Here is a 20,313-nt window from a genome sequence, read left to right on the forward strand (position 1 = left end):
GGACAACGTGAAAATGAAATTCTAAAGCTGTGATCATGAGCTAGTGTATAACCAAACCTGGTGTTCATGCTGAGCACTGGTCTAGGATTTTGTCCAGGAGCCTGCTACAAATCCACATTTCCCTCACGGGTCGAATACTTGAAACATTAGCTTTTTGCTTTATGGTTGTGTTGCAGAAAATACAGTATTGCAATAAAAACGATGATGTCTTTTTTTTCCATTCAGTAGGTAAGTTACAAAAATAAGGAAATAAGTTATGGGTTAAATTTCCTCAATGATGAAGAGCCTAAAATACAAGTCCTCATTACCCAAGATACTTGTGACATACAAAAGACCACAAGGAAGAGACAACTTCTATCTCACAAAAAAGCAATAATCTTTGAAAGAAAACTCACTGGCCATTATAAAGGGGACAGCCACAGTTAACATTCATTTAGGATGCATGAAAAAAATCTCTATCAAAACAACCTAAAAGGCTAAGTTAAAAAAAAAAAAAACCCTCAACATACTGTTCAAGCTAACCAAGAGATCAAGACAAATTCCCACACCTTTTTTTGGGGAAAACTAACTAAAGTTGTAGTAAAACAGGACACAATTGAGTATAAAGAATGAAAACAGTGACAAAGAGTACACTCAAGTTGTATCTGCATACTATCTGTCATTAAAAAAATCTTGCTCATCTGTACCACTAAGGCATTTCCTGAGACAACTCAGGAAAGAAAGGGACGTTACTTTTTAAACCACTTTCTTAAAGAGGCTGATACAAGGACGTTTATTCCCAGCACTAATTTAGCAGAATTCTTTCCCTAAATTCAGAATATTTGTATTTTCTGGTTTTGTTAACATTAATTTTCAATAGCCACTTTAAAGTCCATAAGCAGAAAATGTCTGTGTGTTAGCACACTTCACCACCCTAGTCCGTAACACATCAAATTTTGTTCTTACCGGCCCATAGCACGTGATCATGTTTTCGTCCATCTTTTCACACTGCGGATCACACTCCACACAGACAGAACCATTTGCAAATTCTCGAAATTCCCTAGGAAAATATTTCGCAGGCAGGTCAGGAGAAAGCAAAAGTGAGACTGAAACTGAGACAAAATGGCTGGCTCTTTACCTGGTGGAAATCATTTCAGCTTCACTAAATCCAGCTGACTGTGCCAGCTGAGATCACTTCTGTTAACGACATTATGCTGCTTTACACCAGCTGAAAACCAGGCCCCATCAGCAACCTAATTCACAGACAGGTAGATATTTTGTTTACCAGTTTAAAACTAGAGTGCTTTTTTTCTACTCTTTCCTCAAGAAATAAGGACCTCATTAACAGGACAAAGCAGCTCATTTCTTGATTTTTATCTATGGAATTGTGCCTCATGGCTCAGTTCAGAAAGCCACTTGTTACATGTGAGACCACTATCTGAAAGGAAGGATTAGAAAGAGCATTGATCACAAGTGCTGTTCTTGTTTTAGTTAAGTCTCTGCACACACTGCTGTTTTAAAGCCCATTCTAAGGCTCCTAACTTCTTCAACAACAATTCTGGACTTAGGTCTGGATCTAAAAAATGTCAAAACAAATCCTTTTGATCATTTATTTCACGTATGAACAAGAAACTATTGCTCTAGTGACTTGTTTTTTTATTAACCCCTTAAAATGGGTGGGGGGTGTGGGAGAAGTACTCATAGTTGGTGGGATTTCTTTCACCAAACACCAGACGTCTCATTTCAGCTTTCAGTTGCCACTCACAAAAAAATACTCCAGCACCTTCTCAACACAATTCATGTTACCTTCTTCTAGGCTAAGATAAATTAACACCTGAACAGCTCGCTTCTCTCCCACTAACCCCAAAGAGAATCTATGTAACTAGTTCAGACTGGACACCTAAGCTTTGCAGATGGATCCCATCTTGTTGCATTAACCAGTTAAAATATTTGCACTAAACAGTTAAAGATGTGCTGCACACTCATGTCACTTGGTTCTAGTAATATTTAAGTAAAGGTGAAGACCTCTGAGCTTAGTTTATCAGTGTTCTCCCTCTGCTCCTCTACAGCCATTAGGATGTATCTTCATTCCACGGCCTAATTATTAATGCTTCTGCTGCAGCTAATATAAGCAGTTCAGCTCCATCTTTCTGTCGTAAGCCAGATTCAGCCACCTTGGCTGTGCTGCATGTAGGTTTTTTTTCCCCACTCATCCTCCAAAAAGGATAATGCATATGCATGAGTGGAAGAAGGAAGGGGGGGGAAGAACTCATGTTGGCTTTATTATTTATATTTGTGTGTACACATACATAGGGTATTAGGAAAAAAGAGTTTTCTTACTTTGGGGTCCTTATTCTCTATCACCTGCCTAAATCTAATGTGAAAGAACATAGTTGTATGTGTTTCTGAAAAGCGGTGTCAATATTCAAGTAGGGCTACATGGTGTTTTTTTTACTGTTCACCTCAGTCAAACTTCTCACATCATCAGGAACGCAAAAGGTGCAACAAACTTTTGATGTTGCATGAAAATTTTAGTCAGCAGAGTCCTAGATAAAGCCTTCTACAAAAGTTCAGATTTGGAAATACCTAAAACTTATTCTACAATACATATCACTCAAAATCAGCAATATTGGCAATGGAACCAAATATTGATTAACGTAAAAGCAAAATAACTTACTCATCAAAGTCCTGAACATTGTAGTCAGAAACTTTAGGGAAAAGTGCAAGGGAAACATCTTACCCCTCATACAGGTTACAAGAGTCTATGCAGGTCCTTCCCCTGATGAAGCGCTTGCAGGAGAGACACTGGTCTGGCCCTGGCCCCCAACAGCCATCACTTGAGCATAACTCATTACACACCATTCCATCGGCAGCTGCAGAGAGAGAGCATACTATCAATAACTTACATAGTTCCCCGAAATCCAAGGGAATACATTTCATTCAGCATTCTGCCATACTCGGAGAAGTCAACTGAACGTTCAGATTTTCTAGAAACGGAATAGAGAAAAACCAGAAAATTATCATCATACCACTACAGAAACACACTGTGCACTCACAGTTTGAATACTATACACACTTCTGGTTTGTTCCTTTCAGAGAAGATACAGTAGAGTGAGAAAAAGCTTTAAGAGCGCTGCACGGATGATTGAAACTAGAGCAGAGCTTCTATACCAGGAATAAACAGATGAGTAGCCTTAGAAATGGGTGAGAAAAGACATGATAAAGGTCTATAAAATCGTGAATGACAAGAAGAAGATAAGTAAGCATGAAACAATTGTTTGCTGCTTCTTCCAAGAACCTCATGGGCATTCAAGGCGACAGGAACCCAATAAGGTTCAAAACAGATTTTTCTTCATAGAAAGTAAAGATCAAGCTGCGGAATGCTCTGACACAGGACATGGTAAATACCAGCAATTTAAAGGACTTGAAAAATCAATTGTCCAAATCCACAGGAGGGCTATTAAACTAAAATATAAAACACTACCTCTGAATTGAGGACTCCCTGAAATAAAACTTATGGTTGGTGGGGAAAATGTTGAAGAAATCACCATTAACTGTGTTTTTTTAAAACTGTTTATTGCAAAAGCACCCAAAGAGCCAAAGAGCCTTTATATTAAAGACCCCCAATACACAATTTTGGTCTCAAAACCAAAATTCAGTTTAAATAAACAAAATGAACAAAGAGTGATGGAAAAAGGTTGTTTCAAACAATATAATTAATTCTGTATTTTTATTTTATATAACTCCTCCTCTACGTAAATATCTAGATGACTGTGACAGATGGAGAAAATAAGCAAAGAGCAAAAGGAAACACGTTATCTCAAGCATCTGAAGAAAGTCCAGTTGCACAGATTCAGCCAGACTCTGGCATGTGAAAGGGTAAATCACTTAGTTTGAATTCACTCTTGCATGATGAAATGTTTTATGCAAATGGCTACATACTAGACTCAGTAGATTAAAATAGCAAAAATCCGAATGTCAGAGATGGCAAATACACAAGCACTTGTTTGGTTGTTTGGTTTTTTTTTTTTACACCACTGGAAACAACATGAGGGAGGTGTCAAATAATAAATTAAAAGTAAGTTTTCTGGTAGAATTCTACCACCACCTCCAATGCTGTAGCAAAGATATCCAGTCAAGAATAAACACACACACACTGAATACACCCATAAAAAAAGCAACTACCTATGCCCAGCACAGGTTTAAAGAGGGGCAATGGCAAAATCAACAGAAAATCTTTTTGCAAAAATCCCTCTGGCAGCTTTACATTAAATAAAATCTGGGATGGATGAGGAGACAACCAAGAACTTAATAGGTCAAGATTAAAGGGAGGGCAGGGACAGGTGAAATTATAGTGGGGATCTGCTACAGGCCACCCAACCAGGAAGACAGAGTGGGTGAGGCCCTCTATGGTTAGAAGTAGCCTCATATTCACAAGCCCTAGTCTTAATAGGAGACTTCAACCACCCTGATATCTGCTGGAGGGACAACACAGCAAGGCATAAGCAATCCAGGAGGTTCCTGGAGTTCATCGATCATAACTTCCTTCTCCAAGTGATTGAGAAGCCAATGAGGAGAGGTGCCAGGAGTGGTGGACCTTGTTCTCACCAACGAAGAGGGGCTGGTGGGGAATGTGAAGCTCAAGGGCAGCCTTGGCTTCAGTGACCATGAGATGGTAGAGTGCAGCCTATTGCACAGGAAAGCACACTCCTTCATACAGCAACTCTCTCCTTAACCGCTCCTTAATCACTACTTTTCATCATGCAGCATTGTTTGATGTTGGCACCACGTTTGCCAAACACATCTTTCCGATTTGCATAGCATGCCCAGCCTATGTCCTCTTCCCTTTCCTGCAAGGCAACTTCTGCCCCTCCTTTTGCCTGCCTACCTGAAGGAAGTTCATGTCACACTGGCAGGGTGCTTTTCTTTGATATCCGCTACCTGTCCCGTCCCTCCTCCCACTGTCACCCTGCTTTCTGACCACTGAATTTATGAGAAAGCACTTCTTTCAGAAAAAAAAATGCAATAATTTTATGCACGGTTTCTCTTTCACAGCCCAGGAAGTGAGTAGGCAAGAGGAGTGAAGCTTCTTCCATACTTCCTTTCTTCTTGCAATAGGATATTTTGCTTTATCAAGATTGAGAATAGCAGATTTGCATCTACTTGTTTCTTTTTCTGCCTAGAAGACTTGCGTAATTCAGTGCCAAAGAACGACATTTCACCTTTACACCTTTACAAGCAGCATAGGAACCAATCAAAGATTTCATGTCCTCCAGCCCTTGCAGGCAAACTGATCCAAGAACACAAGATTCACCAGCCTTCTTCCTACATGTACAGTGCTGTTGCTGACCCTGCATGGCTCTGCTGTACAACACATGTAATTCAGCAGGTGGACGAGCACTGTCTTATTCAATACAATACCCCAGATAACGCCATACATGAAAAGACTGTACATTCATGTGTTATTAAAGCTGGAATGCTTGAATACATATATTTTTTTTTTATCATGTATACTTTCTTAATGACAACATCCAGAAGGTGTTCAGAAGTATCTTTTTGGCTGTTCATTTGCCTCAAAGGTCATATCAGGTACAGCCAAACATAAAATAATTAAATTTAGGAGTAATTCAGGTTTTCATTTAATTTCCCTCAAAGCATATTAATTCTCAGGGATTCCAGCACAGCAAGAGACCCCAAACTCACAAAATATCACAGTTCTAATTAAGGAAACTTTTTGTATGAGTAGTTTTATTTTCTAGTCAATGACTCACTTTAAATACTTGCCACACAATAAAATCCCACCCTGCTTTAGAGATCCCTTTGTTCTTATTTTCAATCTTTAGAATATTAGTAATTCTTCTGATTTTGTTTTACACACTCTTGCATTGAAAGGCAGTTTCCTATTTGCTTTCTCACCTTTTTTTGTAACTTTATGTTGTGCTTTTATTACTAGTGATTTCCTTTCTTTTCACTGCTTTCAGCTGTCAGACTACTCCGAGATGAGAATTTATCCACACGCACACAGTGCTGCACTGAAATATCCCTTCAAACAGCAAGTGACACTATTACAAGATAGCTAAGAAAACATACCGAGTAACCTTATGCAAATAAAACAAGAGCTTCTCAGTAAAGAAAATCGTGATTACCCTACTGAATTGTAGCCAACACAGTGCCTGTAGTCTATGCAAAACTCAATAGAAAAAAAAATATCACTATTTCCTTCTGCTTATTTCTAAGTCATAGATGCGTTTTCATAAATGAATTTGGGCAAGAAAGGAGTGGGTTTTTTGACAACACATAAAAACCTATTATGCTTGTCTTTCTTCCTCCTCCTTAATTATAGGGACAGCTAAATAAATGTTTCAATTTTAGTCACATTATTTGACATTCCCATGGGCTGAGAACGTTCTGAAGCTCCAGCATACCACACAGCCATACGTGGAAGGAAAAAATAATGCTTTTGACAGGAACTCATTTTCATCATGAGTTTTAGAACAAGCGTTCATTCTGTATTAATGGGGTCATGCAGGTTAGAAGCAGAAAGGTTCAATGTTTTTCCTCAGCCTAGATAGCTAATTTTCTTGTGTTCTACCTAAAAAAAGGAAATTATTGTTATTTGGATATACACTTATGGGCCTAATCCAAAGCTGCATGAACTCAATAGAAAAGCTCACACAGACTTCAGTACACTTTGCATCACGCCTGATAATGAATGTAATCACTTATTCAAGTTGTTAATTGGTGGCTAAATTGACGTAATTCCTAACAATCGCATTTATAACAACCTTTGTGTAGAAAGGTTTCACTGTACTCTGTAGGTGTAAGGGAAAGGAATTATTTAAATAATTTTGTATAAAAGAACATTTTTTCTACATTTATTTTGTGTGTACTCATATTTAACATGAGCCACCTCTGACTATTCCATAAAAAACCCCACGCTGGGAAAAAAAATGCAGATTCACGAAGCAACGGTAAAACCTAACTACCAAAGCACGTTCTCTAGCAAAGAACTTTATAGCAATTCATTCTGCATTAATAATGTTCATAACAAACTTAAGTTTTATGCACAAACTGTTTAACATTACAGTTTATAGTAGTAGACAATTAAAAGTCTACATTAGATGAGAGTTTCATGCATTATGTTTTAGGTAAATGCTCTCCAATTTATTTCCACTCTGCTTATCAGTTTGAAGATGCCCATTTGCCATCTAAACTCTTAAACAACCTTGGGAGACACTATCAGACTCAAATCTTCCCCTGTAACAAGCCCCCAAGCCTAGGCATCTTTTAGGGTCCATACAGTTCAGAAGTCTCTCACTGATGATCACGTACTGCTGCCCTTTCCTTGGTGCTCAGCCTCAAAGGTGCCACTTACTTCTACATTCCCAGTGTACACAAGCTTGGACACTGACATTTCTATCCCTGAATGTGTGTAGGGAAGGTGGAGAAGAGAGAGGTCACATTTTCCATTGACTTTAATCTGTTGTCTTTACTTCCTTATTGAACAAAAAAGTCCCAATAAATAAATCGGAGTCCTGCCAAACCCTATAATGTCAGTGTTATCTCGAAGATGAAGCATCACTATAGACTGAAGATTTCAACAAATATTTTACTCCCCCAACAATTTTTTAAGTATTTCCTCACTGACCTATATGGTCAGCTGAGCACAGCATTAAACAGTATGGAAAAGATACCACTATCTTGTGATATATCCTAAAAGTCACTTAAATATGATGCTTATTAGGTCTTGGAAGCTCTTTCATGATTTTTAAGAAAAGTTACACATGGATAGTAAATGTTTGCTGTAACTTGCCTTAAGCCATTAAGAATCGCTAGGTAGTCAGGAAAGCAAAACCAAGCTGATAGTGACTGAAAATATACAAAAGAATTGTAATAAACATACCTGAGAGTGCCTGTGATAATTAACATGGTCTAGACTGGTTTGTTCACTGGAAACCATGTGACAAAAAATCCTTAGTGATATTTCTATTACCAATTCACACTCTGCTAGTTACCATGCAAGCAGACAGTATTTCTACCACAGAAGATGGGATTCCAATCCTGCAAATATTTACTTATGCATTTGCCTTCCCCATTCTGATTAGTCTTATTTGTCACTCAGAGAGGCATGGGCATATCCCCAAGCATCTGCAGGATCAGGGGCCAGAATAGGCAAAACAACTGAAAGGCAGCAATGGAAACCCTAGAGGCTTGCCCTCCGATCCCAAACATTCAGGCAGTGGAAGATTCAGAGGAAACTCTCCTAAATGCCAGCCTTTTGGCCTATCCTGATTATTCAGAGTATGCTGGATAAATGCATCTGGTTCTAAGGAACAGTTCTGCCTTACTCTAAGTAATTGTGAAGATTTTACTTAAACATCTAACCTGCATCAGAACCCATTTAACTCCAGAGAGGTGCTGACTGACAGGCAGAGTTGAAGCAGCAGTATAACTCTACTCATCTAATGCTGATTCTCAAAACGCCACAAAACATTCATCAATTCATTCACACAGATGTGCACAGAGAGAGAAAACCACTGTTCCCTGCTAGGGTTCAGGAATTCTGCTAAGGCACTGTCTTCTGATCAGAGTAACTTGGCGCCTAGCCTACATTCATTAAATACAATCCATTTAATGAACATAGGTTAGACTCCGTTTTTAAAACTAGTCCCTTGGTACTGTAGCTTACATTGTGACTTCTTAAAACAAAATGAATGAGATTTGTTTTCATCATGAAGATTCCCTTGGTGTTCATTTTTCATAGAATATTTGTAGGAGTATTTTTGTTCCTGGAAAATTATGAGTCTCTATCATAACAACTCAACAAGCCAGAGGTCAAATAAAGTTTATATTTTCCCTTTGTGTGCAAATGTAGTGACAAGCTGTACAGTGCAAGAGGATGATGTGACAGTACATCCAAGTTTCCATTTGCCTGGAAGCCCATATTTCAGTAGCTGTGGCTGCTGGGACTCAAAGGGACTCAAACTTAGTGATCAGAGGAAAGGGCAAAGACGTATTTGGCAAAGGAGTCCTGACAACTAGTATGGGAATGAGTATCTTCCAAACTACTGTGTTCAGCTATGTCCCCAAGCTCTCAAAAGCAGTGAAACAAACGGGCCACTGTTCCACGAAGGGAAAAGAGCCTTAGGAAGTTCACCTCTGAGTGGTTTTCCACTTGTCTTCTAACATATTGTAAGTTACAGAGAGCTTGAAGCAAAGAGGAAGCATTACTGTGTGAGACATGGGGCCTGTGTTCCACCCTATTACTGCTAATCTTATTTTTATACTCAGTCTCCAGGAATGGAAGACAGCCGTCTGTTCTTCGATTAAATGATGCATCGTTATCAGTCAGCTATAGCCAATCTGCTGTTAGAAAACATCAAAGAGCACCAATAGCAAGATTTTTCTCCCACAGTCAGCAGTTTTTCATAAGGTAGAGAGGAAACCTGTGCTCTCTGGAAAGTTCACAGGTTCGTGTATCTCACAGCAAGATTAAGACTACTGGGATCTTAGCATATAACCCTCGTGGATTCTTGCATGGTCAAGAATCAGACAGATTCTGTTCCATATGCGAAATCTCAAAGAGCTAATTCTTCTTGTCATGACATACAAAATACACTTGTTACTAGACTGCTAGCACAGAACTAAGTTCCTCCCCACCACACGATCCTATTAAGTTCCAACCCCACTGCAGGGAAAAGCAACTAGCAACCCACCATTCCTGGACAGATGCGATCCTCTTTCTTGGCAACACCTTTATTTCTCAAATAATATACCATTCTTTATAGCTGGATTTCTATGTGGGAGCAGAAAAAGACCAGACTGCGTATCAGAACTACAAGCCATCTACAAATGCTCTAGCTGGCAAGACTGAAGGCACTAGTTATTCATGGGAAGTCAGGAGGCTATTCAACCTGGAGAAAAGAAAGCTCCAGGGAGACCTTATTGTGGCCTTTCAGTACTTAAAGGGGGCCTACAGGAAAGATGGGGACAAACTGTTTAGCAGGGTCTGTTGCGATAGGACAAGGGGTAATGGTTTAGACTAGATATAAGGAAGACATTTTTTACAATGAGGGCAGTGAAACACTGGAACAGGTTGCCCAGAGAAGTGGTAGAAGCCCCATCCTTGGAAACATTCAAGGTCAGGTTGGACGGGCTCTGAGCAACCTGATCAAGTTGAAGGTGTCCCTGCCCATGGCAGAGGAGGCTGGACTAGATGACCTTTAAAGGTTCCTTCCAAACCAAACTATTCTGTGATAAAACTTTTACTAAGAAAAGTTCTGTTCAACACATCCTTCTGTCTCACATAAAAGAACGTCAAAGGATAAATATGCTGCAGTTTAAAACTGGACAGTGGTCTGATGGAGGTTAAGAAACAACCCTTTCCCTCTACACCTTCAGGCACGATCACAATTGAACTATCTACATCAACTGCAAGAGGCATTTCTTTAACCTTCACTTTTTAAACCTGTATGTAGAGAAACATCATCATCATCATCACCACCCAAAACAAAGTCAGGCAGTGACCTACCAAACAAGACCTTGCACTTCATGTAGTTCTTACATGGCAGAAAAGATCAGAAAAATAACTGAACTGCAGTGAAAAATGTACAGTTTGTTTCATCTAAAACTGGAAGGTACACTCATACTACAGCGATGAGCACAGCCACAAATTCTCTCAAAACATAACAGAATAGTACTTCAAGGGGAGGAGAAAAAAAAAGAACTAAAAGAATAAGTTAAAAGTAGGACCACAGCCTGAAAAAACCCAAAGCAAACATTTCTGGCCAAAGCAAGCACAACACTCAGAAATTCTCTCTTAAACATACAGCAATGTAATGAATCTCCTCTCTTGCTAGCAGCCTAACAGATGCTTAAAATGAACTGGATTGCTGCTACAATATGACTGCATTAATGCAATTTGCTGCCTGATTTCTGCACAACCAAATTGTTTCATCTGCTACATAGCACTCATTGCTTTTCAGTACTATGATCTCAGCCCAGGTACTGGCACATAAGCTTTCCTGAAAGACAATCAGGCCCAATTAAAAGTAATCTTTTTCAGACAGGTCAAATACAGAAAGGAGGAACTCAGTGATCAAAACCAGTCCCTGAAGACCTGAAAGTGCCCCTCAGGTGAAGCAGGGTAGAAGCAGCAAAAGTCGAAAATCTCACTCCCTAGGAAAGGGCTGTATTTTCAAATCTGTAAAATCAGTGATTTTCACGAACGCTACATTCACTCCACATTTATGGCCTTCAGAACTTGCATTTGTGAAACTAGATCTCTGATCTGGAAAGTTCACATCACGTAAGCAGTGACCTCTCTCTCCTCCATTTCATTTGCCTATAAATTTTGAGAAGACTGGGCCAAATTCTTAGATTCTGTAAATGACCACTGATGTCCATGGAGCTCCATGAGACACCAAGTTCCTGGACTGCTCACTGCACTGTATCCTGTCAGTAATTGTATCATTTTCCCCCCAAGTGAGCCAATTATAGGCAAGAAGATCTGCACTGAGCAGCAGTACTTACTGCAGTTCTCCGCCTTTTTATTTCGATGAATCACCGTCTTTTGACTGGGTGTGCTGAAGAGGCTGGTCCAGTTAACGGTGTGGTAGTAGCACAAATTGCTGTTGTCTGTTATGTAGATGTTGCCAGCGCTGATTTGCTTCAAGGACTGAAACTGCAAGGAGGTAATACCTTGTTGCTTTAGGATGAGTAAGGAAAGGCCACTGTGATGAAAACAAAAGAAAGAGAGAACAGGAATTAGCTCCAGAAGTTGGAACTTATTAGAGCTGGTTGGGAATTTCCCACTAGAGTTAGTTCCTAATATTTTGCCTTCTTGGCAAAACTGGAATTTGGTCAGAAAACTTTTATTTTGGGGCGACACAAATATTTTATGAGTCAACATCCAGTTCTATTGCCTAGAAAATTATGAGCCCCGTGAGCCTTGTGGTATCACAAGTTGTGACGCTCAGAGCGCTAAGCCAACTAGGCCAGCAAAACACCTCAATCAGTTACATTTCATCATTAACTTGTTTTTTGAGATAAAGTGCTGTTGAGAAAACTGAGGAAAATCGAGATGTTTTTTTCCTAAGATGACAGAATTCATACTATGATAGTTTATATGCTAAGGAGAAACTGACAAAGTCATGCAAAATGTATTAACATCTTCTGTCAGGCATCAAATTAATGTCATTTATAGTAATACAGGAAGAAATTGTTATTTTCAAGGAAATTTTTCCAGCCCACTTTCTACATTTCGTTTTTCTTTTGTTGTAATATGTGGTTATCTCCTTTCTTCATCAAAGGAACGGTAAATGATTGTCTGTGCAATACGGAAATGACTGCACATATTTTATGACTGAAGATTAGTGAAGACAATATCCACTTTCTGGGCATCCTTTAAGTTATTGTATTTTAATTATTATAATTGTTTTCCAGCTGTTCCAAATAAAAATTGCTGCTTCCAAACAGAATGCTGGGCTGTAATTCAATCTCAGGGTTTCACTGCTATTCATAATCTGCTTGGGTTGCTGTTTAAGATGCCAGCAGAATCCCATGACTGATTTACTATATTTACACAATGGGGAACCAGGGGTTGCTGTATATATCATTCAGATGCCTTCTTGTCCTTCCCTCATTATTTTCCACCACATTTTCTTCTCTTCAAATCAATTCCTCCATATGACTTCTCATACGAAAACATCTCTGGTAGAAATGGTACTTCAGAGCTCATGTACACCCCACCTGCAAGGTACCCCAGTGATTTCAGCGTTCTTATATGTATTTATCTTTTACCACTTCTTAAGATGACATTGTTCTTTGGGCATATGAGTCTGCACTTCCAGTTGCAACCATATAAACTTCCTGATAATTGGGCTAAATTCTACTAATGGGCCTAAATTCTACTATTAATGTATATTCAAGTTATGTTTCACATTCACAAGCTATTTTAAAACATAAAATGTACTTTCTGGACAATGGGTTAATAGCTACAGCAATGAACCAAGATCATCTTTTTTAAAAAAAAACCCCAAACTCATTATGTTCAAAAGATATTACCTATTATAAACAACTGATTAGAAAAGATACTGTTAATGAATACCTTGGTAACAGAGAAAAAACATATTCATTTATGATGCCCTTCCCAAAAGATGTTGCTCTCTGTGCTACTGAACAAAGAATCACTGAATACTAATGAAAAATTATTCCATCAACAGAGGAAGCACCTTACCTATAGAGAGCTCTTCCACCAATAGTAACCAAGTTAGAAAACACCCTGAAATCTGTCATATTCTCAGGCCACGACTGTATGTTCAAATACCCTAAAGGAAAAAAAGGCAAGTATATGAATGTCAATTATTTTGGCCATAAAGACTGCTTTATCACATACATGAATTAGGACAGGATTAGCCTACAAATGAAAGACAGTGCTGGCTTGAGAAAACGAAATAAATAGGAAATGAATGCTGCAGACTAATGTCTTTGAATTCATCAGCCTGCTCACCACTGTCTCCTCCAAGAAGGCAAAGAACTCTAACAGTCACAGCAGCACTACAACTGCTTTCAACAGCCACAGTGAGGGTGAACCTAAACACAGGATGGAATCTTGGAAGGCCTCCCAGACTTTTCAAAACAGCAGCAGCAGCAAAAAATGGAAGTTTGCCTGAATTAAGAACATTCAGTTTTAAAATTCAGTTGAAAGATCCATAATGATGCATTAAAAGTTGACAATACTTTCCTAAAATAAAGAATTTGCATTTGTTTCTGAGTGTGTTTGAGGGCTGTTGATCACCAGAGAGCATTCTCTGCACAAGTAGGTGGAACTACTTTGTGCCACACGGTCCTCTATAGAGTGCAGTTCCCTATGATTTGGATTCAGTACTAGATTGAAATGCAGCACATCTCTAAGCATAGCGATAATTCCAGTTAATTTGTAGAGTTGAGACTGTTAAATAGACAGTGTTCTTAGGAATAGTAAATTACAGACACCCAGACGCCAGATTATCTTTGACATTAATTAGGGAGAGATTTAGTTTACTTTCATTTTTTAATCCCACTGGCTTGCTGAAATACGTAACTTGTGAGAGGTGAAGCACATTGGAGAGAACTTATTTGAAATGCCAAACACTCGTTGAGCTCCACCCAGGTACAATCATGCTGTAGTGTCCAAAGATTTTTTTGTATGTGCATGAAATAGGGAAATGCAAAAAAATTAATCCTATCTATACATAACTAGCAATCAATCAAGAACTCAAAGCTGTAATATCTTCCTCCCTGCCTCCAAATGGTAAAACAAGAAGCAAAATGAAGAAAACAAAGTACTGTGTTCTAGCTACAGGACCCCACTGAAAAGTCACAAAAGATGGGACTATCTTCCCACACACGTATTTTTCTTTAAAGTACAGAAGCTAATTTGCAGCAGCATCTGCTATTAGACCAGGAGAAGTAGCTGCAAAATCAGACTGGCTTGTCTGGTTTTTTCCAAGGCATATTTCAAATGTTTTCAAGTGAAGACCAAGACCCTTCGCTCACTCAACAGTAGGCTCTTGGTCTTCTGATGCTTACGTACCCCCAAAGTAATGGGCATTCTGTATTCATAAGCAAAGGACAAAACACTTGTAAATATCAACTGATACTGAAGTTGTTGTGTATTAAACTTTTATGCATTTAAATTGCGAGTTTAAAGAAAAAAGCACCTCGTGTTCTTCAAAAAACCCAACAAATGACAACCACAAATGCAAAGAAAGAAGTTCAGATTCTAGGAAATCAGAAGTACATCACCTGTTATCTCTCTCACTGTTTGGAAGATATTTAATTTCTCTGGATTGATTGCGGCGATTGTGTGATACGGGTCTCTGAAAGGTTAAAAAGACAAAATGTGATATTCTGAATAAAAAAAGATCAGGTTCTCAAAGCAGTATTCAGGAGGTCAACAGTTTGCTTTTAGGCAGCTCCTGATTTCTTCAGACTGTTTCCAATTTCTTCAGACTGCTGTTCCTGCAGAACCTGTGACTTCTCCCAAGTCATCTTGAAGGAAAATAACGGTGCTTAGCATCTTTACAGTTCAAGTCATTAATGTTTTAGCAAATATTTATGCTCATGGAAAATTAAGGGATTCTAAACAACCATGCGTGACCTCCCTAAAGGAAAGATAAACTTCCAACATTTTTTCCAGGAATACTAGTCCAAATGCTACAGTTGTGATACTGTACTACCAGGACTAACAAAACTGCTACTGAAATGAGTGACATGCTATAAGCAAAACAAAACTAAGAGCTTGCCGGCGGTTCCTGACACATGGCCTTGAGAGCGTATGCTTTTCAGAAGGTGTTGAACAGGGAACAGCAAAAACCACCGATCCTTGCCAACCAAGTTTGTCACCTGAGAAATGAAATACCACCACCAAACATTAAAATCTCAGTTAGATAGGCTACAGTGTAAAAAGATGAAGCTGACCTTGATTTTGAGACCGCTGTCATTTAGTAAGTATTTTTTTCCCCTAATTTTAAAGGGCTAAAGGCTCTCCAACTATTTAAGAAGCTAACTAGGAGCCTAACCCAAACAAAAATCCTTTAAAAATCCAGGAAAATGCTCTTCTCTGTAACACAGCATTATGGTATTTTTGTGGGGTTTCTGATGGTAGGAATCATCCTCAGTAAATGTGGAGCATGCATTTCTACCTCTCCTCCTTCTGCTTTCCAAGAGACATCATTCTTGGAATCGGAACATGCAGGTAGGTAATCAACCAGGCTGTCTTTGGGGAGAGGCCTCACAAGTCTATGGCAGACTGATGGGGTCACTTCTAACCATCCTGGAACTGACCCTGGATTAGCAGCAATGAAATGATTTCTTGAAACTTAACATACAGCCCACTGGACCACAGAAGCATCATATACACTTAATTTTAACAATTTGGGGTGCTCAGAAAACTAGATAACAAGTTTTGACTACTTAAAAGGAACACAACACTTTGCTTTTTAAAATGCATTACTATTAAAACAGGAAAACCCTCGTCTGTAGTAAATATGAGGTTGCTGAATTTCACCTCCAAACCCTAAGATAAAGGGGTCTTTAAAGATACAAATATACATTTAAACTTCTTGAACAGCCAAATGTCTGTTTAGATGTTTTATCAACACATAAAATGTAGAATAATGCAGTCATCTTCTACCATTCTTATTAGCAAAGCTCCGATTTTTCAGTAGAACAGGCACAGCTGAGTTTTACAGCGCCAAGAATGAGAGTTTTGGCTCATTGCGAAACCGGAGATGGGCAACTAAAGGGAAGATAAAAAGCTGGTGAGCACTGAGGACTTGTTGCTCCTACTGCAAGCGAGGGGAAGAAGGAGGCAGCATGTGCTGCTTGCTGGGGCTGTCCATCCTTAAACTACAGCTCTCCTCGGTATATCCAACCCCTTCACAGACACCAACACAAGCAGAAGGCAACATGGCTTTCAGCGTGCCAACCAGAAGGAAACAGTAGAGAGAAAGCTGCACCTGACCTATACTAGTCCTACCCATTTACCAGCCAATGCGTTGTCTGTCTCTGTCTCAGGCAGCACATATGTATCCTGATGGAGATCACATTATCCATACACTTCAGCAGAGCAATACCTTAAAAGGATGAGTACTGCTGACTTACCAAAATTTAGGTCTACCTTCATCCCACTTAACTTCTGGACACTAATTAAAGCAAAGTCATAATTATGTATTTTATATAAAAACTATTATAAATAATTGTGCATCAAAACAATTCATAATTATATATACAGTTTGCATATAAATTATTACAAATTCACAAAGACAAAGTTCAAGTACTCAGGAAAGGAAAAGACAGGCTACAGAATTACAGCAGTAAAAATATGGCAGGATCAATTGTAATAGCACAGATTCCAGTGAAAACAAACAAAAAAATCCACTCAGCATCTTTCACTGAAGTTCTTGTCTGGCACTATAAAAAGTCTTTCAATTTCCCATAGAGAACTCGCCTTTAAGTCCCTACAATCTGAAACACTGAAAATGCATCGTTTTAAAAGCTGCAGTTCACTCTGAGTAAACAAACTCATAACAGAAGTTAACTAAAAGTTTGAGTGGAAATATGTATTATTGTTATTGCTCCACGCTATCCATTTATGTTATAAACTGCTTGTGTACCAAGTGTAATTTTTTAAATTTCCTTTCTGTATTAGTGATTTGCAAAATGTAACAAAATTTTTTAAAAAAGCTGTTCCAGAAATATAAAGTTATTTTAATTAATTCTATAATCTTCTCCTCTTCTTTTAATATATACTATTGCAACTTATTCTGTGCAAAGCTTTGAGGTTGCTGAACTCAGTGTCCTCATACTTAAGACTTGTTGGAGTGAGTTCTCTACGTAAAGAATGAGAGACAAAGTGGTACACAGTTTCAACATTACACGTCCTAGCCTTATAGTCTTCTATTAAAATAAAACCAAAATATTTTAACCCTCTGCTTTATAGTCCTTAATTTAGATATTTTTCAGATGAATACTGTTTTCCTCAAGGGTAGGTTCGGTCCTTTTGATTTTGACAGATTTTTTTAATGAGGTTCATCTCGTAACTTTGCAGCTTCCGTAACTTTTGCAACAAAAGGAGTTCTAACACTCAAAATTACATTTCATGTAATGCACTGGAATAATCCACACAAAATCGCTCGTGTCCCCTAGCTGCTTGTCTGGCATGTACTAGAGTACTTCCTGTCCTAGGAGATTTAATAGATTTACATCCAACCTCTCAGCCGGTCATATGGCCAGATCAGAAAGTGTGAGGGCCTAAGCGCTGACTCCTGTGTGACCTTCTCCAGGGCTTCAAAAAGTTCAAAGCAGCATTTCCTTAAACCACTTGAACCAAAGTCCTTCTTCCTCCCTATGATACATTAACCTTTCACACTGTACTCTCTGCTGGAGAGATGAGAAGAACAACTACACAGTGAAAGCCCACATTTGCCGGCCTTCTGAGAATCATTGAGCTGTAGTGGATTTTCACTGAAGTGGATTTTCAACTGTCTTTCTCATGGCTGGAGTCAAGTTGCAGGTGAAGCTTTATAACCAATCACTGTGTCAAATCAAGGAAATAAGTTGTTTCTTTCCACCTCACCTAGTAGGGAAATTTGAGCCGGGCAGCCTAGTGTCAACCACTTTCTTACAACCTAAACATATCTGAATCTATAAGAAGACTAAAGAAAAATCTGCTGGCACTACTCATGCCAGAATTCCATTTCAGATCAATCTGTAGACATTCAGTTAATCACATTTTTGCTATGCCATCAAGATACAAACATGGAGTTCGTTTGGGAACGGCAATTAAGATACAAAAAACCCCCAAACCAATAGCAAGCAATGTTAAAAGCTCTGAGGAACCTAAAAAACAAGTTAAAATTTGAAGCCTACACAGTAATAGAAGCAATTGACTACTTTACACTGTTAATGTACCACAAAATATCTGTCTACTTATCACAGCAAAAAGGCAAAAGTTTAATATTATTTGTGCATTTTGAGGATTTTGCTCGTTTTACTAGGTCTTGAAATACCTAGTCACATGTGTGACATGTAACTCACAATAGCTGATTACAACAGATACAATAATATTTGTGTTTTCTCAACAATGCAAGAAAGTGGCTAGTTGCACTGGACCTCAGCTGATCATCAAAACAGATTATGTCTGTCTTCTCCGGACGCATCCCACCCTTGCAGTGTCCACATCCTGTATGCAAACACACACTGCACCACACTGTACACAAGGCACTAGTTACCTGGCTCATATATCTTTCTTTAGAAGGAACTGGTGAGAATTTTAAATACTGGTTCTGTACCTCCACATCTTCAACCGTTACTAAGACTTATTCAATATACAGCCCCATTTAACCCAAAATACTGGATTTAAACACCAGTGAGATTTGTGCATCTCTGGAATTGAAACTTCAAAACTGGCTGACAAGAGGGCAGCTTTTTTTGACGTACATGCAGTGACAGACACCCAGGCTATGACAATTTATGGTAGGTGAGGCACTCTCTGCATATTCTGCATGTTAGACTGCTGGTCATACAAAATTTAAAACAAACTAATGGAAAGCAACTTCCCTTTCTCCCTTCTATTCTCTAATCAGCCGTTATTGTAAGCCAGTACCAAGGATCTCATAAAGTAACCAAAGATCACAGATGTCTTTTCTCTTTCTAGTGCAAACAGCATACTTCATCCTTTTTTTCCTAGAGGTTGAATCATAAAAATCAAGGTAACAGTTTCCTTCATAATAGAAAGCAGAAAACTAATTTATCCTGGGTCTGCTATTCCACCAAAGAAGCCTGTGGCCATCATTAAGAGGTGGACGCAATTTGTTTCAGCTGGCACCATGACATAACATCTTAACATTTTGTCACTTACCCATGAATCCCAGTAACAAGGAAGATAAGGTTGCCATTGATCTTGGTACAGTTTATGAACTTGTCAATGTTGCTGGAATCCACCGTCTGAGCTGACACTAAACTCCCTGTTCCAATGCCATCACACGCTGCCAAAACAAGGAGTTTGTGTTAAGAACTAGGAAAAACAATTACTGAATCAGACTATCTTGGCCTTCTAGACACGAGTCTTCATTTCTTTCAGAGATAAAGCAGCAGAGAGGTGTTAAAATGGCACCCTTTACCCATATTCCCAAAGAGGCACAGGCCAATTTAAAACAAGCAATAAGCTAAAGTACCTGCCACAGAAGGACATCCTGGCACACAGGTATTTTACAGGGGATCTAAAGGCAAGTATGAAGCACACAAAATCCCACTCATTAACTATCTGTTTACAGCTGGCTTAACTTAGCTCAGGCTAGCCTGGTGGTCCTGCCATTTACTTGTGCACTACTCACTGCAGAAACTGAGGTGTCCTAACACTGCTAGCTCAAGAGGTTCCCTTTGCTCTGGTGGATTTGTGAACTTAGCCATTCACATGCCATAAGGTCCTTTAGAAAGGGCGTACAAATAATTCTTTACTCATAATCCCAACAACTAAGTTACTGGGCCCTGGAGAAACTTTGGTACCCAATGAGGAAAATTCTTTGTGTAGCCTTTCTATGTAATTTAGTTGCATTTTCTGGGACACATGATGCAACCAGGAAGAAATCCTTCGTAACTTCCATCACGTAATGTATCCCATCTCCCTAACTAGGCTCCTCTATCGGCAACTACCAGCAATACACCTGAACCTTTTACAAGCATGGTAACTTTCCTCCTCACAGAGTAAGGCTAAGAGCTTGACAAGAGTGCTACACATATATTTTCATGCATAAAACAATCTATCCAGCAAAAAAGATTATTTACTGC

General features: G+C 38.9%; 1 protein-coding gene across 1 annotated transcript in view; it reads right to left on the reverse strand.

Moving 5' to 3' along the window:
• ERBB4 (erb-b2 receptor tyrosine kinase 4) overlaps nt 1-20,313 on the reverse strand; it is a 401,663-nt gene that overhangs the window by 156,770 nt on the left and 224,580 nt on the right. The window contains exons 9-14 of the mRNA XM_074145843.1: nt 19,385-19,511; nt 14,767-14,840; nt 13,217-13,307; nt 11,512-11,711; nt 2,720-2,852; nt 946-1,039 (exon numbers count right to left, since the gene is read on the reverse strand). Of these exons, the coding sequence (XP_074001944.1) occupies nt 946-1,039; nt 2,720-2,852; nt 11,512-11,711; nt 13,217-13,307; nt 14,767-14,840; nt 19,385-19,511 (719 nt within the window). The remainder of the gene's footprint in view (nt 1-945; nt 1,040-2,719; nt 2,853-11,511; nt 11,712-13,216; nt 13,308-14,766; nt 14,841-19,384; nt 19,512-20,313) is intronic.

This window comes from Numenius arquata, chromosome 3 (genome assembly GCF_964106895.1).
Source record: "Numenius arquata chromosome 3, bNumArq3.hap1.1, whole genome shotgun sequence".
Lineage (NCBI taxonomy): Eukaryota > Metazoa > Chordata > Aves > Charadriiformes > Scolopacidae > Numenius > Numenius arquata.